Below are 25,364 nucleotides of genomic sequence, written 5' to 3'. Positions count from 1 at the left end.
TTACTGACTTTACAATAGGAGAATTGTTTCTACATTTGTTGCTAATAGAAATTAAAAGGCATGGCCGGGCACGGTGGCTCACGCTTGTAATCCCAGCACTTTGGGAGGCCGAGGCAGGCGGATCACGAGGTCAGGAGATCGAGACCACGGTGAAACCCCGTCTCTACTAAAAATACAAAAAAAAAAATTAGCCGGGCGTGGTGGCCGGCGCCTGTATTCCCAGCTACTCGGAGAGGCTGAGGCAGGAGAATGGCATGAAACCGGGAGGCGGAGCTTGCAGTGAGCCAAGATTGCGCCACTGCACTCCAGCTTGGGCAACAGAGCGAGACTCTGTCTCAAAAAAAAAAAAAAAAAAAAAAAAAAAAAAAGAAATTAAAAGGTATTTACTATAATGGATAAAAATCAAACAATTCATTGGTGATCTACTTTTACACCAAAAAATGAGAAAAATGAGTAAGGTTTTGTTTTTGTTTTTATTTCTCTGCTGAAGTGAGAAAAAGTATAAGAATTCTCAAAAAGAATTAAAAAATCCAAGACTTAAAAATAAACAATGCTATATTTATTATAATCAGTAGTATACACAGGAGAATTTGCCTCGTATTACTTTTTTTAAGTAAAGAAGCAATAACTCATACTTAAAAGCACTTTCTATTGTCAAGAGAGTTAAGCTGGAAAACACCAAAGGGATTTATAGTGTGCATGACACTAAACATCAAAAAGAAAAAAAAAACTTAGGAAGTAGAACACACCACTAATGTAGGTAAAATAAAATGAAAAAACTAAAATGAACAGTGTAAAATGTTCAAATTATGGCATCAAATTAAAATTCAAATACACTGGAACATGACCATAATGTGCTCTTGGAGTTTTCGGATTTGATCAGTCTCTCTGCATGAAAGGATGCCTCATAATAACCTGTGGTATTTACAATATTAATATTCCTTTCCAGTCAGTCAACAACATAATCTAAACCACCTTTTATCAAATTCCTGTCTAGAACCAACAATATTACATAATTAAATACCAGAATAGTCATAATCAGCTGAATCATAAAATAGGCTTTGAAATAGAACCCAAATTGCTTCATTATCAAAAAATACAATGAAGCCAGTTGAAATAAAACAGCCTGAGTATTGAGGGTTTTTAAAAAATAACTTGACTTAATTAGTAAGACGCCTTTTAGAAAATCCTAAGGAAGGAACTTACGTTTATTGTGAGGCTACAGGATTAGAAAAGGAGAAAACGTATACAATCCCAGAAGATTTACACTAATAGAACTCTTCCTGAATGCATGCAAAACATATCCCCTTGCTATCTGTATTTCATTCTAAGGAACCAACAGGTAATATAGCTTTGTCATTCTCCTTCCACTAGGTAACTTACTTAAATTTGCTTAAACTTGGGCCGGGCGCGGTGGCTCACGCCTGTAATCCCAGCACTTTGGGAGGCCGAGGCGGGCGGATCACGAGGTCAGGAGATCGAGACCATCCTGGCTAACACGGTGAAACCCCGTCTCTACCAAAAATACAAAAAATTAGACGGGCGAGGTGGCGGGCGCCTGTAGTCCCAGCTACTCGGAGAGGCTGAGGCAGGAGAATGGCGTGAACCCCGGGGGGCGGAGCCTGCAGTGAGCCGAGATCGCGCCACTGCACTCCAGCCCAGCCTGGGTGAAAGAGCGAGACTCCGTCTCAAAAAAAAAATTTGCTTAAACTTGCACTTTAATTTGCTAGTAAATATTTACTTAAATTTGCTACAGAGAGAGGGAAAAAAATCTGAAACCCTCAAAAAGCTAAACCTGCAATCTGACTCTACTGCTGGCAGCTGGCAATTCTTATCTTTCTAGGAGATATTTTAAATACAATATAAAGCAAATTCATTCTTCGATTTATTTAAAACAATTATTTCATTTACCAATGTGTTTCCAAATAAAATTAAGCAGTATGTAACACTGTGCTTCCTCTTATGAATAAAATTCAACCCAAATGACTAATGGCCAGCAGAAATAAAATGGCTAAACAAAAAGAATGCACTTAAGATAAAGATGAAAACTTCATTTTAAAAAAGATGGTGAAAAAACATGTTTTTTCATACTATGATACCTTTCTATTCAACCCCTCCTGACTACTGAAGTGGGAAACGTTTTAGGTTTCCTGACTATACAACTCTGACTCCCTGATTATCTAGGACAGGAGTCCACAAACTACAGACTGCAGTCCAAATCTGTCCTACCATCTGTTTTGTAAGCAAGTTTTATTTGAACACAGCCACACTGTACTCACTTGCATGCTGTTTATGTTTGCTTTTGTGCTACAATGGCAGTTATGAAGTAGCATTAGCAAAAACTAAATCATTTACCTGTACCATTTGGTCATTCACAGAAAAAGTTTGCCAACCCTTGACTTAGAAGAATCTCTAGATGAGTGGTCTTCAACCGAAGTACTAAAGGCATTTAGGATGAAACAAGTCTTCATTGTATAGGGTTGTCCCTTGCTGTGCAGGATAGTCAGGCTTTCTAGTCCCCAACAGGACCTAGCACCCTAATCATTATGACTGAAAAATCTTGTTCCAAACACTCTGCGTTGACAGTCATGACCACCATCATGTTGAAAATCTCCGCCTCTGACACAATGATGACACACACAGGCCAAATCAAGCCAACAGAAGTGTTTTGCAGGACCACACATAGATTTTCTAAAATGTATGACTAAATTTCTTTAGAAAAGGGATCAGCAAACTCCTTTTTTTGTAAAGAAAGACAAGAGATTGTATGGACAGACCCTAAAGTATTGGCCTTTCCCAGAAAAAGTTTGCCAACCTTGGCTTTACAGGAAGTAGTATACTCTATTTAATTACACTCAGTTTATTCACATAAATCCCCTGGCCTCTACACATTTGAGTTGAAGACTTCTGCACAAATCAATTTTTCCTGCTTTATATACTATGTGGCCATTAGTAAGTATAATTGGATTATCTGGTAGAGGGTTTTAAGCATTCCTCAGAAAATAAAATGCCACACAATGCTTGAATATTCATTTTATGCTTTATATATGCAGTGTGTCTAAATATCTGGAATAAGTTTAATTTTATATTACTTAATTTGTTTCGTATTAAGATGGTATAGGCTGGGCACAGTGGCTCACACCTGTAAATCCCAGCATTTTGGGAGGTCAAGGCAGCTAGATCACTTGACCCCAGGAGTTTGAGAACAGCCTGGGCAACATGACAAAACCCCATCTCTACTAAAAATACAAAAATTAGCCGGGCGTGGTGGCATGCCCTATAGTCCCAGCCACTCAGAAGGCTGAGGCGGGAGGATCACCTGAGCCTAGAAGGTCAAGGCTGCACTGAGCCAAGACTGTGCCATTGAACTCCAGCCTGGGCAACACAGCAAGACCTTGTCACAAAAAATAAAAATAAATAAGATGCTATAAATAAAATATTAGGAATATTTAAATATTTTTAAGTTTTAAATTTTGACAGTCATCACCAATAAAAATCATCACAGAGAAAATGTTGAACAACCCTACTAAAATGTTTCAAATCAAATGAAAAAGCACAGATAAAAGATAAAAATCTTAGCAAGAACAATTTCATTGATTCATACTTACTCCTTCATTTCTTTAGATGGGGAATTACATGCAGGAAGGAATGCCGCTGGGCTACTTAATTTATCCAGAGTACACGCTGTTCCTATGGCTCGCACCACTAACCCAGACTCGCCCTCCAGATCAAAACACTGTAAGTACCCCACAACTGCATTTCCTCTCATTTCAAGTACTTTCAAGCCAATCTTCCTCTGCAGCTCACCTACAAAAAATGGGAAATCTCATTCTTGCTTCGTATCTTTACATTACATACTGTAAGACTGGACATAGTAGTGGTAAAAAAAAAAAAGTCCAAAAAAATCACAGATTGTCAGAACTTGAAGGAAACTTAAAAGATAATATGGTTTAGCCTCTACAGAATACAGAACATAATTCTATTACAATATAGCATAATTATAAAATATAATATATACTTATACAGCACAAATATATAGAATAAAAACAAATATACATATTTGCTATACAAACATAACATTTGATACTTTGTGTGAATATATATGTATGCATATATATTCACACATATACACATATAACTCTTAATATAAATACAAACTTTAAATAAAACGGTAAACAAGTTTTTCAAAGAAAAATTTAAAAAGGGAATGAGGTCAGAGTGGCAGGGAAAGTGGTCAAACGGGTAGAGGGAACTACAGTACCTAGGGAAGAACTGTGAAAAGGCAACATTTGAACAGAAAGTATGAGAGACAGAAGAAGGTGATTTGCTTAAGCTCTGACAAATAAATGGTAGATGAAGGAAAACTAGAATCCAGGTTCCCACTCAGGGTTCCTTCCTGAATGCCCCTTGCTCAGCACTCTTTCCACTACATTACCTCATCAACACAATTTCCTTTTACTACAAGCTTCTGATTTGCATTTCCACTTGTTAAAAGAGGGCAATGCAAGTGTGTTCAGGAAGACTGGGCCAGGGAAAGGCATGCAGTCACTTCTAATTCATAGCCTTCACTGTAAAAGTTGAGGTAGCATGTCAAAGGAAAGTAAAAAATTTAAGAGAGTACTAAATCAGTCAGTAATAAAGTTATTTTTTTAAAATACCTGACATTAATGAAATGAGTCTCTGTCTGGCCTCATTTGATGCCCTTGGTGTGCGAATTCGATCAATCCACTGATATTCTGGGTCTTCATTGACCACAAGTTCTTCTACAAATCCATGAATTATCACAGCTCTATAGCACTTTGGAATAGACGTTGCTGTTAAAACAAATTATTATGCTTCTGTTTATCAAAAGGTAAAACTCAATTTTTAAAAAATGTACATCTCAATTTTTTGACCTTTAGATACATAATACAAGAACATCTTTTACTGTAATATTTTCAATGTAATTCTAATAATACTTCCAATCAGTCTTCTAAGATCGATTTCATTTTTAGAAATAATTATTTTCTTTCATGGAGGCTCCCACCTTTCTCACGTAAGCAAAGTAAATATAAATTGCATTTGTATAATTTGGAAAACAACTACAGACGACCTTAAACAGAATTCAATACAAAGTTTAAAAAATCAAAATTTAAGTCAGCTAATTATTATATAATAGGTAGAAAGCAGATAATTAATTTTTTTAAATCTTTAATTATTCAAAGCCCTTTGTAAAAGTACTTCTGTACACCACATAGCACAGTTTGAAAAATCAAACCATTACCTTTCTGACATAACCTGAGGAGTCAAGTTCAGATTCAAAAAGGAGAGAGAGAACCTGAATACATCTGTACCAAATAGTCTCTTAAAATAAATATTGGTGCACTGAAGCTAAGTCAACTACTTAGGGATTTCAATCCTTCTACTGCAGGCTGGCTGTGATCTGCCCATTTCAGACCCATATATTTCATGGAGTCTGCCCATTTCAGACCCATATATTTCATGGAGTCCCCTAGACTCAATACCCATAGAAGCCTGTGTATTTTGGGACAGCACCATATTGCTTAGCCACAGTGTTCTGCTCCTTTCTTTCAGTGTCCTATACTACAGTAAAATGTCACTGGATTTTTCTAATAAAAATTTCTATAAATTTTCAAAAACTAGATATCATTTATACTCAAATCAGAACTACTATAACTATTCTAGAAAATTAACAATTTTCTCTTTGGCATTAAAACCAAGTATAATACCTTTTCTACTTGCCTTCGGAAATGTTAACTTGATTTCTCATATTTAACAGTTATTACATTTCCTGTTGAGTAATAGAATGTATTTACTTACTGCAAAAGAATTTGACTCCACATGATGACTGCCTAAATCGATTTAAATCATTGAAGAGGTCTACTTTGACAACTACATTGATTTCCCCACGGATACCTATAAATTTAAAAAGAAAATCAAGTTTCTACCTTAAGAAAGTAATGTACAATTAAATAATGAAGCAAATTAATGCTAAATAATGATTTTAAAATATTTTGCACTTTACCACGGTACAAAACCATTCTGTTTTTCACTTTCAGTCCAGAATTCAATGAATTACATAAGATGTTCAATACTTTATTTAAAAAATAGTCTTTGTTTTAGTTGATTCTGTCCAACTGCAGGCTAATATAAGTGTTCTGTGCACATTTGAGATAGGCTAGGCTAAGCTATAATGTTTGGTTGATTAGATACATTAAATGCATTTTCAACTTGGGATGAGTTTATCTGGATAGAACACCATCACAAATCAAGGTGCATCTGTAATGTGTTGATCATAATAGTAATGCCGGCTTTGTTTCCTAGTTATTTTCATTTTCAGTAGTTTCTGTATATTTTCTGAAGCACAACATGTATGCATTAGAATATGAATAATTTTCATTTTCACAAGTCTCCACTTTGACCCAAGACTAATTAAAAAGGAGTCCCATTTGAATTGATGATGATGATAATGATTATGGTGACAACATTTGCTGAGCACTGAGAGAGGATGTACTAAATGCTTTACAGGTAGTATCTCAGAGCGGTCACATCAAGCCAATAAGGTAGTATCATCCCCATTTTACAAAGGAAGAAATTAATATTTAATAAAAATTAAGTAATTTACATAGTGTCAATAGCTGTTAAGTGGCAGATCCAGGATTAAAATTCAGATCTTTATGATCTCAGATTATATATTCTTAACAATTAATGCAAGAATCTGATTTAAAACAAGTTTTATTCTTTTCAATGAATATAAGTTAAAGTAAGCTAACTAAAAAATTCCAAGCCAGGAGTAGTGGCTCAGGCCTGTAATCTCTCAGTGCTTTGGGAGGCAAGGCAGGAGGACAGCTTGAGCTCAGGGGTTTGAGAACAGCCTGGGCAACACAGTGGGAAAAAAATTAAGTAAATAAAAAATTCCAAGAATAAGGGTTTTCAAAACATGCTCTGATAAATAAGAATGACCCAGCTCTTACCTCTAAACATTTACTAAATATTTTCACTTGACTGTCCTGACTTCATGTCAAATTCATACTTATGGTGGAAGACCTAAGAAAACGGACTAAATAATTTACCTACTAAAATATTAAGAAAGCAAATCCCAGCACTGTGGGAAGCTGAGGCAGGCGGATCACTTGAGCTCTAGAGTTAAGGCCAGCCTAGCCAATATGGCAAAACCGTGTCTCTACAAAAAATTTAAAAATCAGCCAGACGTCATGGCATGTGCCTGCAATCGCAGCTGCCCGGGAGACCCTGCTTCAGGCAACAAAAAAATTTCAAGTAACTTTTAAGCACAAAAATCATTATTAATCAGTTTGAAAATGTGTTTTAGAAACACAGTATCAATACTAGATCAGTTTTAAATCATGTATTTACTTACTATACTATACAAATTTAGCAAGCATTATCTCAAATTATGTTCAGAGAAGCAACAATTTTACCAACAATAATTTACTATTATTTGTTTATTTTTAAAAAGGCATCATCTTAAGATATACATATACATATATATATTTTTTTTTTTTTTTTTTTTTGGAGATAGAGTTTCGCTCTTGTTGCACAGGACATGATCTCAGCTCACTGCAACCTCCGCCTCCTGGGTTCAAGTGATTCTCCTGCTTCAGCTTCCCAAGTAGCTGGGATTACAGGCATGCACCACCACACCCGGCTAATTCTGTATTTTTAGTAGAGACGGGGTTTCTCCATGCTGGTCAGGCTGGTCTCGAACTCCTGACCTCAGGTGATCCACCCGCCTCAGCCTCCCAAAATGCTGGGATTACAGGCATGAACCACCGCACCTAGCCTAAAGATATATATTTTAAACCACCAAATAGAGCACAAACGTCTTTAAGGACAAATAAAAAAGATTACGATTGTTACTTATAATACTTTCTTATTATTCCTTACCATGTATGGTGTCATAAATTGGAAACCATCCTGAGATGACTGTTGCAGCTTCACTATACAGTAAAGGATCAATATCAATGTACACTTTACCAATGGCATCATTTGCACTGTAAGTATCATGGTCAAGAACTGTGATCTGTAAAGGTTCATCCTGTAAGTCTTCATCATCCACCTAAAAGTATACCTTAAAATTAAATCTCATATAGTTTTTAAATCTTAATTACCACAAATGTATACCTATATCAAATGAAAAGGATGACACATATGCAAATAAAATCCTACAGATTTCTAAGCACCAAAGTAAAGAAAATAATTAACGCACAAAAAGTTATAGCTCCTTTTCGTACACAATATCCCATCTTTCTAAAGAAAAAAAGTTTATCTCTCAGCACAAGAGTGGGATGACTAACAACAAAAAAATTTAAATCTCAATTTTTTTTACACATTATCCTGTGTTTTACAACTTTGCCTATGATACATAGCAAAAATGCCTAAGGAATGTCATATTAGAGTTCATGTAGTATCTATAGAGAGAAGAATGCTAATTGAGCACAATGACACCACAATTTCTAAGGGCGATTTCAGAGAACAGAACCATAAGCAAAATTAACATTATGTGTAAGAAAAAACAACCTAAGTTCACAAATTAAGTTCATGATATAAACGTCTACCCTCTCCCTTTTTATTTAGTCATTATCGAGTTATTATCATATACCAAACACTGTGCCAAACAGAGGGATTTACAATGGAGAACAGTGCAAAATGATTTCTCCCTCATGGAAGACATACTCACTATTTTGGCTGCCATCTTCTGGATATCATGCCATTATCTAATTTACCAGCCCCCTTCATCAAATATAGTGGCCAGAAGGGAACATATTACAGACAGTGTTAAGATTGGGACAGAATACCAAAGGATTATTATTTTCTATAATTAGAAAATTATACTTTTAAAATGCAGTCTATGGATGTTCTTCTTTACATCAGACATACTATGCTATTAAGACTGAGTCTGTGGTTGGCTAAAATCTCTGTATCATTATTACATATGCTTTGGTCAAGTGATAGCTCTGCAACCCTTATACTTTGGCCGGTTTTTTAAACTTGGATATGAAACATTTATGCCTTTCCCTATCCCCTATTTAATTTCTTGTTGATGTTAAGCTAATAATCCAGCCTCTGAAGATTATTTTAAGAATTAAAGTATATTAAGGAATTATTGATACCATTAGTGTGATAATGTGATCTAAGGTTTTGTTTATTTATAAGGGGTCCTTCTTTATAAGAGGTATATAATTTGGAATTTATAGATGAAATCATATAACATCTCAAATTTGCCTTAAAATATCCCCACAAGGAAAACCAGGGTGTGCGGGAGTTAAAAAGGCGAAATAAGAACAGTAGAATGTAGACAGCTGTTAAAGGTGGGTGAGGTTCAATATACTAATCTATCTTTGTGCATGCTTGAAATTTTCCATAATGAAATGTTAAAATAAAATGATCATTTTGAATCCCAATCCATTCCAAATCATCTGTCATCCAATGGCATTCTCTCCACTACCATTCTGTTATGTATACATTTAACAGAAGAGAAAGAATCATAAACCAAACCATTAACCATTACTCTAAGACATTTCCCCCAATTTCTAACTCCATTAAAAATACTCTCTGTATATACTTATTTAACCACCTGTACATTCACCTCTGAGTATTATCATTTTTTCTCATGGTACACTAAGGTATCCCTTCCCTGACATTAGGGGGTGCTATACTAACAACTAAGTGACTAAAAATAGCTTGTGATACATAGATAGCTAACAAGATGAATAATATGAATACGGAAATTCAAGAGTTAATCATAATGAATTAAGAATATTTAGTAGAGTAAATGAAGCCTATCTGGAATCGCAAAATATTATAAATTAAGACTTTCTGAGAAATGTTTTAAATGTTTAAATTAGCAATATGCACTGCTAGAAGACCGCATTTCTTAGCCTCCCTTGCAACTAAATGTGATACAAGCATAAATCATTACATAGAGCTTGGTAGGGAGGGGGCAAACTTGTTAAAGAAGGCTTGCTCATCTGAAAGTGTTATGTTAACTCATCAGCTCCTCCTCCTGGACTCCCCTTCACTCTAGCTCCTTCTGCCAGCCTGGAACACTCATGTGCTCACTGGAACTCCAGGTGCTAAACTGGAGCCAAAAGGACCTTGAATCATTTTAAGAGAAACCGCAGGCTATGTATAGATGATGGAGTCTGAAATGACAGCGTGGAGCAACCATACTACCCTTACACTGCCTGGCACAACATTTCTTTCACATAAGAGAAAAACATCTATTTTGCTTAAGACATTTATTTGAGTGCTATATATATATACACACACACACACATACACAACTGTATATATATATACAACTATATATACACAACTGTGTATATATACAGTATATATACAACTGTGTATATGTATATGTACATATACAACTGTGTATATATATAACTGAATATATATATATAACTGAATGAAATTAACAACTGATAAACGGTTAAAAAAAGTACTACATAATCAATGTTAACTATAAACACAAAGTTTTAAGTACATTTTTCACAGCATATGTATTATTCAGGAAGACTAGTCAAAACAGTAACTTACTAAATTTTTTTTTTTTTTAAGACAGTCTCACTCTGTCACCCAGGCTGGAGTAAAATGGTGTGATCTCAACTCACTGCAACCTCTGACTCCCAGGTTCAAGCGATTCTTGGGCCTCGGCCTCCCACGTAGCTGGGATTACAGGTGCGTGCCACCACACCCAGCTAATTTTTGTATTTTAGTAGAGACGGGGTTTCACCCTGTTGCCCAGGCTGGTCTTGAACCCTGGATCTCAGGTGACCCGCCTGCCTCGGTTTCCCAAAGTCCCAAGATTATAGGTGTGAGCCACTGCACCCAGCCACTAACTTACTAAATTTTAAGGGAACTGCCTGGCAAATCCCTTATTTCAGAAAATAAATATATTATTTTTCATATTGTTAAGTAAGCTGCTTGAGTACTCATTAGCTTTAAAAAATACCAGTTTATTACCATCATCATTAAAATGAAATATCATTTTTTAATATTTTCTAGTATCATGAAAATTACTCTGACACATGAAGCTTGCCTCCTCCCACCATTCCAATAACAATGTAATGAAAACTATTTGTTTTTAACCATTTCTAGGTTATAGTGGGGGGGGGGGGGAAGGCTATCAAAATAAACTATATAAACATTCCAGTGTTTTGCTTGGGTAATGAAGATAGACTCTAATTCTAAATCCATCTGAAATCACGTAAGGAAGTTACTCTGATTATTTTTTGACTCATATATTCCACACCTTTACCTTAATAATGTAGTTTAAAATGCCACAATAGACTGAATACATGTGCAACGGGTCTTTTGAAATACATAGTGGCATTTTAGAAGCAGCTAAAAGAAAAATCTGTACATATACACAAAAGAAAATGAGAAGAGAATCAAAATATTTCACGATGAAAATATCAACTAAAAATATGAACTTGTAGGACTCTCTCCTGATTTCAAAACTCACTACAAAGCTATAGGAATCAAAACAGTATGGTAGGCCGGGCGCAGTGGCTCACGCTTGTAATCCCAGCACTTTGGGAGGCCGAGGCGGGCGGATCACGAGGTCAGTAGATCGAGATCACGGTGAAACCCCGTCTCTACTAAAAACACAAAAAATTAGCCAGGCGTGTTGGCGGGCGCCTGTAGTCCCAGCTACTCGGAGAGGCTGAGGCAGGAGAATGGCGTGAACCCGGGAGGCGGAGCTTGCAGTGAGCCGAGATCGCGCCACTGCACTCCAGCCTGGGCGACAGCGAGACTCCATCTCAAAAAAAAAAAAAAAAAAAAAAAAAAAAAAACAGTATGGTAATAGTATAAAGACAGATATACAGACCAATGGAATGGAGTTGAGAATCCAGAAATAAATCCTTACATCTATGTCCAACTCATTTTTTTTTTAACTTGCCTCAAAGGTAAAGTCCTAAAAAATTTACTGACTTCCAGTTCAGTGTTCTAGCAGATAACATGGAATTCCATTTTAAAAGAGGAGGAGTTTACAGAAACTAGAAATTATCTTCCTTAGAGAGATCCATCTGCTTGAAAACCTTTGGATGAAAGTTACTGGGAGGTTAAGAATAACAGTTTCTATAACTGAGTCCTTTCGATAGAATACTGAGACACAGCCAAGCTACTCTGATGAGGTAGTAATTTTGAGAAACACAGTTATATTCCACAGAGATAATAAATAAAAGCTGTCACTGTCCATAAATGCTCTGAGTCTACAGATGAGGTACACCTTTCTTATACAAACTGAGATTTAAGTTTAGCAACAAAAGCTTTTCAAACTGCAGTTCTATTTTTTTTAGCACACCTACACCACTAAGACTAGCTATACATTAACGAAAGAACAGAAGATAAACCCCAAAATGCTAATATTTAAACCCACTTTCTGCCAAATGCTGAATGTCTATCCAAAATGCTGAGTGATTTAAAAATATTATTCCCGGGCCGGGCATTATGCCTGTAATCCCAGCACTTTGGGAGGCCAAGGTGGGTGGATCACCTGAGGTTGCGAGTTTGAGAACAGCTTGACCAACATGGAGAAACCCTGTCTCTACTAAAAATACAAAATTAGCCAGGTGTGGTGGCACATGACTGTACTCCCAGCTACTCAAGAGGCTGAAGCAGGAGAATCGCTTGAACCTGGGAGGCAGAGGTTGCAGTGAACCAAAATCGCACCATTGCCCTCCAGCCTGGGCAACAGGAGCGAAACTCCGTCTCAAAAAAAAAAAAAAAAAAACAGTTTATATATATTATTCTCTTTTTTTTACTAGTGCAATTCATATTAACATACAGCAACATGCTTCACAGCCACCTCAATACTACTCTGGAAAGGATTCACGTTTGAAAAAAACAGAGGCTCCAAATAGTAAGGCTGTCTGAGGTCATCTGCAAATTAGCACGCACCAGAAATAGAATTTCTTTTCTCTTAATCCAGACCTTTAAGCTTTTCCAATAGAGGGCTGCTATGCAGTATCCCAACCACTACAGAATGTGCCTTCCAACACTAAAAGAAAGAGCACAGTCCTAATATAAACCATAAGCAAAGCAGTGCCTAAAAATCGTAGTGTCATTTCTTCCATCTTCAGATATGAATCTGGCAGGTTCCCCAGCATGATCAAAGCATCTTTCTAGCAAACCAATACTTTCCTTCCCTTGTTCTCTTTCACTGAAGAATGACACCTTACCCTGCAAGAGCTAAACTTTACCCAGGCTCCATAATGGTTATGAAATAGGCCTCAGAAAAGGCACAGCAGCCACAATGCTGCCCAATATAAGGGCTAGCATGAAATAGAAGGGGAGGAAAAACCAAATTGGTCCTCACAAGGTTCTTAAGTAGTCCAGTGAAAATTCCAAAGAAGAAAATTTCAGTTCCAGCTGAGGGGTGAAGGAAATGGTGTCAAAGAAATGGGCGATATGTGTGGTAAATATTTACTGAGAGTCTATTACATGCTCTTCTGGGTGATGAGGATATAGCAGTGAAGAAGAACAAAAAAAGGAGGGAAAACATTACTGGCACAGGGAACAATAACTGACAAAGATGTTTAACTTCGGAAGGGGGGATGGTGGGTAGAATGGGAGAATGTAAGATGAAGGTGTGGTGGTCTGGTAACAGCTTTGGAGTCAGGCAGACTTCGGTTTGAATCTTCACTCTACCACTTAGCTAGCTCTGGGTTGGACTTCTGAGTCATCTTAAAATAAAAGGTGCCTTCATGGCACTGTGAGAATTGAATGAGGGTAACACATGTAAAGCACTTCACCAGTGTCTGGGCTATAATAAGCAGTCTGTAAGTGAGAACTGTATCTCCTTTTGTATGTCATCTTGTTGTTCTCAAAGCCTAGTACAGTCCCTATAATCTCTTGGAGGATTGGGGCACGCCGACAGACCAAATCAACCCAAGGAAAAACAAACAGATGTAGAGAAAGAGGGCAGAAACTGCAGGGAGGTGGCTGGGCGCAACATAAAACAGACGTCCTAACAGTAACACAACAGACTTCCTAAGAAGAGCACAAGAGGAGAACATGAGTGTTAGGGACCTCTACGTTCAAGTGCCTCAAGGAAGGAAGCACAGGTGGGAAGAAGGGAGGAATGAAAAGAGACCTGGGTGAGGAGATGGGAGGCTCTCCTTTTGGAGAAGTCCCCTCAGACCACCACGCCATGAGCCATTTGAACATAACCACCTCATGTCTCTGTGTGGACTACCAATCAACGGGAAAAGAACAGTCTCTTCAACAAATGTGCCCAAACAACTGAATTTCTACATGCATGAATTTCTACATACATGAATGAAATTGGGGCCAAGAGTGGTGGCTAATGCCTATAATCCTAGCACTTTGGGAGGCCAAGGCAGGCAGATCACTTAAGGTCAGGAGTTTGAGACCAGCCGGGCCAACAGGGCAAAACCCATCTCTACTAAAAATACAAAAAAATTAGCCAGGCACGATGGCACATGCCTGTAATCCCAGCTACTACGGAGGTTGAGGCAGGAGAATCGCTTGAACCCAGCAGGTGAAGGTTGCAGTGAGCCAAGATCGCACCACTGCACTCCAGCCTGGGCAACAAAGCAAGACTCTGTCTAAAAAAAAAAAAAAAGGAAGGAAGTTGGCCTCTTACCTCACACCATTATAAAAATTAACTCTAAATGAATCCATGACCTATATATAATAACTAAAACCATAAAACTCTTACAAAAAAAGACATGGGGTAATCTTCATGACCTTAGAGCTGACAATGGATTCTTTCGTTTCACACCAAAACAAAAATAAATATATTAGACTTCATCAAAATTAAAAACTTCTGTGCATCAAAGAAAATTATCAAGAAAGTAAAAAGACAACCTATTGAATGAGTGAAAATATTTGCAAATTATATATCTGATAATGAGTTAATATTCAGAATATATAAAGAACTTTTATAACTCAACAATAAAAATAACTCCATTAGAAAATAAAATGTGGCATACACATACAATGGATTATTATTCAGCAATAAGAAGGAATAAAATTCTGATACATGTTACAGTGTGGATGAACCCTGAAAACATTATGCTGACTAAAAGAAAGCAGATACAATAGGACAAGTATTATATGATTCCATTTGTATGAAATAGCTAGCATAAGCAAATTCAAAGAGACAGAAAGTAGATTAGAGGTCACCAGAGTCTAAGGAGAGGAGGGAATGGGAAGTTATTGGTTAGTGGGTACACAATTTCCATTTAGGGTAAAGAAAAAGTTCTGGAAATAGCGGTGATGGTAGCAAAACACTGTGAATGTAATCAATGCTACCAAATTGTACACTTACAAATGATTTAAATGGCAATATTCACAATATATAGTACTACAATTTTTAAAAATTTATTTTAATCCGTATATTATTCTTAAGTAATTTTTGGTATATGCTAAAACCTAGAGAAAACTACAATAATAATAATACATCTGAGGACTTCTTTTGTTCATGTGTTATCATATACTATATTTTCTTAAATGTAATATAACTTTTTTTAGATTTAATATTCCTAGGTAAGCAGGAAAGAAAATATTTTCATGATGTAGAAATACTACTATGCCTGAAATAAAAGGTTCTCATTATTCCTGAGGAAAAAGAGTCACCTCAAAAAAATACACTCAAAAATGGTGACATTTAAAAACTTACCTCAAATTTAAACCACTCTGAATTCCACTGAGGGTTGAGTGACTTAAGGTACACATCTGTTTTAAAGGTGGTATTACCAAATTTTACCTAAAAACAAATAAGAAATTATGCACATATGAATATCAAAACTGTGAATAAAAGTAAATTTTAATGTCAGCCAACCAATAGAAGGATTAACCATAAAGGGGACAAAAGACTATTATCCTCTGGGACAAAGGGAAGAAGGTACAGATGGATCCAGGTAAGCTTGTAGACTAATAACAATACCCACAACAAGGGATCACCCACTGCTCTGCTTGACCAGCTCCACATATCATAAAGAACTAACTTCCTCCGTTTCTAAAGAGCATGTACAAAGCAATAAAAGATAAACAACCCAATAGAAAAAATAGGCAAAGGATATGATCAGACAAGTCACAGAAATGGAAATACAGCTGTCTTTAACCACATCAAAAAATGATCAACCTCATTCATACTAAGAGAAATGCAAACTAAAATATTTTTACTTATCAGGCTGGCAAAGATCAAAAGGTTTGAAAACAGAATTGGTGAGGTACTGTCATACTTTGCTGGTAGGAGTTGTAGAACAATCTCTACAGAGAATTTGACAACATATATCAAAATTTTAAATGCCTTAAATCCCTTTTAAGCTAGCAATTCTACTTCTTAGAATTTATCCCACAGAGGTACACAATGGCATATATCAGCAGCATTACTGTAGCAAAAACTTGGAAACAAGTTAAATATCTGTCAATATGGAACTAATTAAATTTATATGGTAAAGCAACACAATGTAGCACTAAATAGAATAAAGCAGTTCTCCATGCACTGATAAGGAACAACTTCCAAGATACATCTTTCTACTACAGATATATGGCATTCTTCAGCAAAAAAAAAAAAAAAAAAAGACAGAATTCATATAATAGGTATATGTCTGTATATGTGCACATTATTTCTAGAAGTATATATAAGAAATAGTAACAGTGGCCACTAGAAAGAGCAGAAGAGGTTGGTTAAAGGAGAAGCTGTGAAAGAGAAGCTGACTCACTTTGTATGTTTTGAATTTTGAACCATGCATAATACTACCTATTTTAAATGCATTATTTTAAAACCCAAAAACATCAAAAATTAAAATTCAAATGGCAATAACTTTATTTCCATTCAAATCACAAAATCCTAGGTTTGCTACCAGGAATTTAACCTACAAAAGTACTTTCACATAAGCCCTCCCCACCAAAAATATAGTCATTCAGCAGGAAATTGACTGAACAAATCATGTGACCTATAAAGAATGGAGTCGATTATATGTACTGTCACGAGAAGATATCAATTACACAATAACTTAAAAAACAAGTAGCAGAATATATAAAGTATGATTATATTTGTTTCTAAAAATGCAATATAGATACACAAGTATTTTTTAAGGGGATGAAGAATAGATTAATATAAGCCAAAGAACTGACAGCAATTATCTCTGAAGAAGGGACTGATAGGGTGTAGGGAATAGAGTACAGTACTGTAAGAAGAAAGTAAGGGGTTTTCAAGTTATATTTGAGTGTTTGAATCTTTTTAAATGGGGAGCATTCAAGTATTACTTGCATAATTTTTTTAATCACAATGATAAAGAAATGAAACTTAATGAGGAAAAACTTACGAAGAATAGAGGTTCTTGTTTAATTACTAATTTAATTTTCATTCTATTTAAATATTCAAGGCATGATGGAAATACTTATTGTTTAATTTATCTAAAGCTGCTTTACATGAAGTAAAATACTGTTATGATTTATAAAAACATTCAAAATCATTCAAAAGCCAAATATACTTAAGGGATTTGGCTCGACTGCCAAAAGTAGTACATGATTTTTTAAGTGAGAAGTTTAGAGCACTCTGCAGTTTTGTCCCACTATAACAGTTGTGCTATACTGTGCCTTTTTGTTGTCGTGCAACTGTTCATTCTAAATAAACATCTGATAGTCCACAAACTGCTTTAAACAAACAAAAAAGACTTTAGAAAAAAAGAAAAGGCATCAGCCAGGCAGAGTGGTGTGTGCCTAGAATCCCTGCTCCTCAAGAAGCTAAGGCAAGAGGACTGCTTGAAGCCAGAAGTTCAAGGCTGCATTCAGGCCTGGGCGACAGAGCAAGACCCAGTCTTTCAAACAAGCAAACAAATGAAGGACAAGAAACAAAAAGAAAAAGGCTGGAGTGTGTATTTTGCCAACATTGGATGATTTCCACTCTAGTACAGGAGAATCTCGGTTCACTTAGTCTTAATTTAATTAAAAGGACATTTTATTACTCAGCAATTAAATGAATGCCTTATAACTTTGTTAAAGAACATCAGGGATTTTAATGGAGATTTCCCCCAGTAAAGTAAAGCATTCTCTTTACCTACTCATTAGCTAAATTAGCTTGAGAAAGTTATTAACCTGTTATTTAAATTGGCTTCCTCCTCTGAAAAGTGGGATTGTAAGTGAGCATTACATGATATAACGCATGTAGAGACCTAGCAAAATGTCTGCACATAGGAAATACTCATTAAATATTTATTTTCCTCTCCCTGTTCCCTCAAAGGCTTCTAGAAAAACACAAGATGACAATGTAGTTCAGCCAAACAATTGGTAGCACACGTTAATATTCAGATATATTTCCATTAATACTTTACTTGTACAGAACCCTCTCTTACTCTAGAGATTCCTGCAAGACTACTCGTCTTGAAGTATTACTTGGTCTTCACTGGGTCCCTACACTCCTGACGTCATATATAGTGGAAATTCTCTCAATCAATGCAACCAGGACCAATACTTGATCAGTTAATCAAATAACTTGGTTAAATTAGAGGATCACTAAAAATAATACAAACTGTAAACATTTTAAGATAAAACATATAAACAAACATTCATTCCTGTCTTTTAATGTAAGGCTAAGACCTCTTCTTTGCATAAGTCAACTGTTTAGTCATCTTTTTTTGCATAAGCTACATTCATCTCTGATTTCCAGTTTAGGTTGCTTTAAAAAGTATGAACAAAGAATCCTCTATTTTTTACAATCTTTTCTCCACCTAATTCAAGAGCAATTTTTAGTGACCATTTCCATGTCTTTACATTCACTCATTTATATAAGGTTTAAATAAAATATAGTAACAAATACAGTTGACATAAGCAGATTTGGGAATAAACACAACTGCCTCTTGGTAAAGTATATCAGCCAACTGACGGGAAACTCCAGGCACACTGGAGAGTAGTCTTACCCAGAGGAGTATTTACGAATACGCTTTATGGAAGGATGCAGAGCACTGAAGATTGGAATGAGTCAGTTAACGGAGGTTGTTAAGACAGCTTCAACTGTATTGACCTCTCCTCCTAATTTTTGGACTACTCAGTAATCTGTATCCCCCTTTCCTAGCCAGATTTATTTCCCACTTCTATTCAACAAGAATCTTCCTTTCGATCACATACGAATGAAATTCATTCAACTGAAATACATTCAATTACATCAATACATACTCTATTTCTTCTTTTGCTTTTATCAAGTTTGTCCTAGTCACCTGAAAATTTTTTCTTCCTTTTTCTCTCTGCCTTTGGAAATTTTACCATCCTCCAGGCCCAGGATAAAGGTTTCTCATGACTAGCCCACACTTCATTATCACCCTCTTCTATGAACTTAGTCTGTATCAAGCATTTATCCCTTTATTATATTGTAATCCTTCATTATCCCCCTTTTCCTGCATTAATTTTTCCTCTTTCTACTGGATTATTCCTATTAGCACACAAATAGGTTCTGTATCTTTTCATTTATTTTTTAAGTACTAAATCTACTTCTCAAATACCACACTATTTTTCCTCCCCCCTTCATAGCCATACATCTTGGAACAGTTGCCCATTCATGCTCTACTTCCTCCCTTCCCATGTACTTTAATTCTCTTTAAATCACTACAAGATGGGATTCCATCCTCATCATGCCTCTTGTCACAACCCCCATGTTGTCCAATCCAATAATTTTTCTGACTTCTTACTTGACCCCAATGACATCTGACAGTTGAGCTTCCTTCCTCTTTCTAGAAACTTCCTCTCCTGCCTTCTAAGACATTATGTTCCCCATTTTTCGCCCACCCACTGGCTCACAATCTCAGTTTCCTTCCTCTAGTCCTCCTCCTCTAATAAACCTCTTAATATCAAGTTTTTTCAAGGATTCATCCTGTTTCTCTCCCTTCCCCTAAGTGACAGGTTTGCAAAAAAGACAGAAGCAACTCCTAAAGCTTTGCAAAAAAGACAGAACCAACTCCAACTCCTAAAGAAGCTTTCGACATTTCTAGCAGTGGTTTTGGGGAAAATAGTAATTGCATTAAGTGAGGAAGTGCCAGAGATGCCAGGTATTCTTCAATGCAAGAGAGTTTCCAACAATGAAGACTTTTACCATGTCATGATTTTCAAATGTCCCACTAGATAATCACATGGGTAAGAAACCTACCTACAAGGCCGGGTGTGGTGGCTCATGCCTCTAATCCTCACATTTTGGGAGGCCAAGGCAGGTGGATTACCTGAGGTCAGGTGCTCAAGACCAGTCTGGCCAACATGGTGAAACCCCGTCTCTACAAAAATAGAAATAATTAGCCAGGCACGGTGGTGCACTGGTAGTCCCAGCTACTCAGGAGGCTGAGGCAGGAGAATCACTTGAACCTGCGAGGCAGAGTTTACAGTGAGCTGAGATCGCGCCATTGCACTCCAACCTGGGCAACAAGAGTGAAGCTCCGTCTCAAAAAAAAAAAAAGAGAAAAAAAAAAAACCCTACCTAGAACCTCAGTTTTACAGATAAAAGTATTACAATCGGGTTTCAATGTACATAATTGTCAAGAACTACAACCATCATGTAAATCAAGAGGCAACTCTGCTTTTTCCCATGAGTTGACTATTTTGAAAAATCAGATAACCAATGGCAATGAAGATCTGAGATGCCAAAACTACACAACTGTCTCACTCTGAGAAGCAGTCACATTCGCGTGATTTTCACATAGGCAAGGCATTCCCTATTCTGTGTCCCAGCTTCATTTTCTCCATATATTATTCTTAAGTAATTTTTGGTATATGCTAAAATCTAGAGAAAACTAGACCATCCAGCATACTGTAACTTTTACTTACCTTATTTATGAACTCTCTCCTCCCACTAAAATGTAAGTTCCATGACTGAAGTTTTTTTAAATTTATTGCTATATCCCCAGGATCCAGTACAGTGTCTAATACATACAAAAGCCAAATTCATTGATTCATCTGATTACTTCATGTTTTCTATTATGGTCATGAAAAAGTACTTCCACATTAAAATAATAACAACAGGCCGGGCGCAGTGGCTCACACCTGTAATCCCAGCACTTTGGGAGACCAAGGCAGGTGGATCACCTGAGGTCTACTTTCAAGACCAGCCTGGCCTACGTGGCGAAACCCCATCTCTACTAAAAATACAAAAATTAGCTGGGCGCGGTGGCGAGCACCTGTAATCCCAGCTACTCTGGAGGCTGACGCAGGAGAATCGCTTGAACCCAGGTGACGGAGGTTGCAGTGAGCCAACATCGCGCCACTGCACTCCAGTCTGGGTGAAAGAGCAAGACTCTGTCTCAAAAAAATAATGATAACAACAACAACAAATACTTCTATTTGTTATAGTTAAACCGTGGTACTGATTTTTTAATTGTAAGGATATATTAACTAAAAAATATCACGCCAGGATAGAAAGGGTAGATTTCAAAATACTAGCTATCTAAAGGGAGTCCTGGGTCTCACAGTTGAGAAACACTGGCTTGTGTGCCATTTTTAACTCAGACCTCTTTTTTTGAATGCCATAGCATAAATCACTTCCTTAACATCTCCAATTAAAGGCCCTATAGACATCACAAACCTAACATTCTCAAATGGAAAATGATCCTCCTCAATCTTTACCATCCCCCTGGAGTATCAGAAAACCCAATACTTCAGAAAGCTAGGAGTCATCTTTTAATCTATCTTCAAAATATACCTGGAATTCATCCACTTGTCCGCATTACCAAATCCATCACCTTGGATAACATTACCTGTTATTTGAACTATTATAGAATCTCCTAACTGCCTGATTTCTACTCTTTCCCCTTCAATCCATTCTCCATATAACAACAGTGCTCATCTTAAGAAGGGCTTCTCAATGAATTTAGGGTAAAATTCAAACTCTTAATCATGGCCTTAGTCCTTGCAAGACTGGTCCTTTGATTAACTCTCCAACTTTATCTTATACTACTCTTCCCTTCACTGACTACGTGCCAGACACGCATTTTCCTTCACTTCCTAAAACACACCAAATCTCTACATGAGATCTCCGGGTTACCTTGTGTCCACCCACTCCCCTACACACACAAATATGCTCCCTCAGCAGCAGGCTCCTTCTCATCCAGCAGATCTTGGTTTTGACAAACACTTTTCTCAGGGGCCTCCCCTGATTACTCAACCTAAAGTAGGCATTCCCTGTTGTTCTCTATTGTTCTTTTTCATGACACCCATCCCAACTTGTAACTATATATTTAATAATTTATTTACCTTTTAAACATCTGTCTCTCCCACTAAAATATAAGCTGAATTAAGAGAAGGAACCAAGTCTGTCTTATTCAACATGTATATACATCAGCTAGACCAGTAACCAGCCCAGAGCCTGGCAAACAGCAGACACTCAATTTGTTCAAAGAAGGAAGCAATAAGTAACCCCTGAATCAGCCCCCTTCCTCACCAGCAAAATCCACCTAGTTATCAAGGCCTGACTATTTTAACCTAAGAAATGTCCCACAAATCTTTCTGTTCAAATCCATTCCTATTCCCATTCCCACATATTACCTGGATAATTTAACCACCTTCTTAACTGATCTCCCTGCCTCACTTCCCATCTGTCTAGTCCATCAATAGCATCCCCATTCAGGCCATCCTATAAAGAAACAAACTAATACAAACATGATCTTATTTTATTTCTGCTTAAAAAACTCCCCTGGCCAGGGCGTGGTGGCTCAGGCCCATAATCCCAGCACTTTGGGAGGCTGAAGCAGGAGAGGCAGGAGGATGCCTTGAGGCCAGGAGTTGGAGGCTGCAGTGACCTGCATTCAGCTTCCTCGTCCCTCCTTATAAATGTTACAGAAAATGAGGTTTTATAGAAAATGGGGCTTTCCACCCTCACCCCTAACAAGCTCCACTACCCATGTATCTCAGAGCCTTTCCTCCAGACACATACTAAACTAAGGCAGTTTCCTGAACATACTATATATCCCAGTCTATGCCCTTGCCTTTGATGTTCCCTTTGCCTGGTAAAATCCTGAGTGTCCTTCAAGGCCCACTTCAAATGTCACTTTCACAAGAAGCCTTTCTCAACCTTCAGAGACAGAATTGTTTCCATATTCTAATACAATATTCATCACTTTGGTGAGGCCGTATTAGCAGAGCGGTTAAGAGAACAAACTGTCAGGCTGTGGAGGTTTGCAAGCTATGTAACCTTAAGCAAATTATTTACCCTTCCTGGGCCTCAGTTACATCAACTGTAACATGGGACGACAACAATACTCCTATAGCAGGACTGTTGTGAAAACTAAGAATTTAAAAGTACTTAGTACAGATCTGGCAATTATTAAATTCAACACGTTACCTATTAGTTATTAAACAGGCTGTGTGTGGGTCAATGTCTGAACTACCGGAAAGCAAACACTATGTTTTGGTTATTTGTGGATTCCTATCATCTAACATCTGGCACAAAAGCACTCAAGAACTTTCTCAAATGAAGTGATTAAGAATCACCAGGACAACGGCGGTGGGGGGAAGGCAGTGAACTACAATTATTAGGTTAGAGAACATTTAGGAAACATCAGGAATATTGAGATGAAATCGGGCTATATATTATGATACATCTATCCATCAACTCTAAGCACTAATAGCCCAAATGATTACTGCTCTAATGCTCTGGCTCATCACGCCAATTTTTATTACAATCTTTACTTGGCTTCTTTCAGACTCTGGGTTATTACCTTCTGGCCGTAGGCCTTTACTAATTTGCATGACTTTTAAACTAATCATTAGACTTAAAAAGCAATTTTGCAATTTAAGTCCATGGCAATTAACTGACTTCCTACCTCAAGGCGCTATATTACCCTGAAACACCTCATCAGACCTACCAGTCTATACAAGAGCAGGAAGTGTTGCAGCTGTGTTTTAGAACGTGCATGGCAGACTCACAAAATGTTAGGCATGAGAATGGATTTCCTCGCACTGTGGGACTCCAAGTGCCCATAAACGGCTTCATGCACCTTCTTAAACATAATGTCCACCACTCCGGCCACCCCTTCCAAGGGTGTGTGTGTGTGTGTTTCAGTGGCTGCGGGGCATCTTGGGATCTCCTGAGTGGCAAGTGGCCTGTTAATGAGTCCTGACATCAGTCATCCCGGCATTTGTCTGTGTGTGTGTGTGTGTGTGTGTGTGTGTGTTTCAGTGGCTGCTGTGTGTGTGTGTGTGTTTCAGTGGCTGCGGGGCCACATCTTGGGATCTCCTGAGTGGCAGGTGGCCTGTTAATGAGTCCTGACATCAGAGTCATCCCGGCATTTGTGTGTGTGTGTGTGTGTGTGTGTGTGTGTGTGTGTGTGTGTGTGTGTGTCGGTGGCTGCGCGGCCACGCCTTGGGATCTCCTGAGTGGCAGGTGGCCTGTTAATGAGTCCTGACATCAGGGTCAACCCCGCATGCAGAACAGTACAAGCCTCCCTGCGCAGCGGACTGTGCCGCGGACGCCTGCAAGCCGCGCACCCATCGCACGCACTGAGGTCTCAGCGGTCATCCCTCGTGGGAGAACTGGACAACCACGACTGACGGGAGGGCAATCGAGGAGGGAATAGGCTGAGGGGCTGGGGGCGAGGTGGGTAGATCCTTCACAGGGCCTGGCGCTCCCTGTGTTTTGAGGGGCAGGACCCTGCACCAACCTCCACGAAGGCATCAGTCAGGTCACTAGCACGGTCCATCACTGGCAAATGGCGCCCGGCCACGATTTTCACCTTCAGCTTCCCAGGCATGGTCTCGGTTTCGGCCTCTTCTTAGGCTCCTGCAGAAACAAACAAACGAGTCTGCGCCGAGCACGGGGCCGGCGGGAGAGGGGCGGAGGCGCGCGGGGTAACTGACAGCGAAGGAGCGCGCGGGGGCGCGCGCGGGCGGCCGGCAGTCGCGCCACAGGTCGCCACTCACTGTCGCAGGAGGAAGGGTGCTGTCCGGCGCGGGTGCTGAGACCTCATTCCGGAGAGGCGGGGGGAGGAAGGGCTTTGATGGGTTCCTCCGTCCCGGCCCCACAGGGCTGGGACGAAAAGCGAAACCTAGTCAGCATCCCATTGAACCTCTGCCGCCCCTGCTTGTTTCTCCTCCCCTGTCCTCAAAAATGGCGGCTCTCGGGGCGCGGAAGAAAGCATCGATCGTTCGGCGCTCTGCCCACTTGGCGGGGCGAAACTAAACTCGCCGAGGAAAGATAAGGGGGCGGGGCTGACTTTGAGAAAGCTGGAGGGCAGGGAAATGGGCCGAATCCTGCATCATCCACCGAGTCGGGGCTGTGGATAGGTGCGGCGCTGCTTCCCTGGAGGGAAACGCTCCATCTTGCGGGCTGAAGCGCGAGTGCTGCTCTGTGACAGCCTCTGGCCGCGGCCTTCCCAGCTGCTACCGCCGCT

At 38.3% G+C, this 25,364-nt stretch overlaps 1 protein-coding gene across 23 annotated transcripts in view; it reads right to left on the bottom strand.

Annotated features, from left to right (window-relative positions):
* The window catches only part of C2CD5 (C2 calcium dependent domain containing 5), a 96,726-nt gene extending 71,580 nt beyond the window's left edge, over nucleotides 1-25,146 (bottom strand). For 10 of the 23 annotated variants that reach the window (XM_055280385.2, XM_055280383.2, XM_055280384.2 and 7 more), the window contains exons 1-7: nucleotides 24,895-25,118; nucleotides 24,636-24,754; nucleotides 15,674-15,760; nucleotides 7,906-8,077; nucleotides 5,821-5,916; nucleotides 4,659-4,814; nucleotides 3,609-3,807 (exon numbers count right to left, since the gene is read on the bottom strand). In XM_055280385.2, coding sequence (XP_055136360.2) covers nucleotides 3,609-3,807; nucleotides 4,659-4,814; nucleotides 5,821-5,916; nucleotides 7,906-8,077; nucleotides 15,674-15,760; nucleotides 24,636-24,725 — 800 coding nt within the window. In that variant the 5' untranslated portion in view covers nucleotides 24,726-24,754; nucleotides 24,895-25,118. Of the gene's footprint in view, nucleotides 1-3,608; nucleotides 3,808-4,658; nucleotides 4,815-5,820; nucleotides 5,917-7,905; nucleotides 8,078-15,673; nucleotides 15,761-24,635; nucleotides 24,755-24,894 lie in introns of those variants that run through there. The other 13 variants (XM_055280380.2, XM_055280379.2, XM_055280381.2 and 10 more) reach the window with 7 other exon arrangements.
* Nucleotides 25,147-25,364: the final 218 nt, after the last annotated feature.

Source organism: Symphalangus syndactylus, chromosome 5, assembly GCF_028878055.3.
Source record: "Symphalangus syndactylus isolate Jambi chromosome 5, NHGRI_mSymSyn1-v2.1_pri, whole genome shotgun sequence".
NCBI lineage: Eukaryota > Metazoa > Chordata > Mammalia > Primates > Hylobatidae > Symphalangus > Symphalangus syndactylus.
Note: the sequence above shows the minus strand (reverse complement) of the source record. Positions and strands in the feature narration are given on the sequence as shown.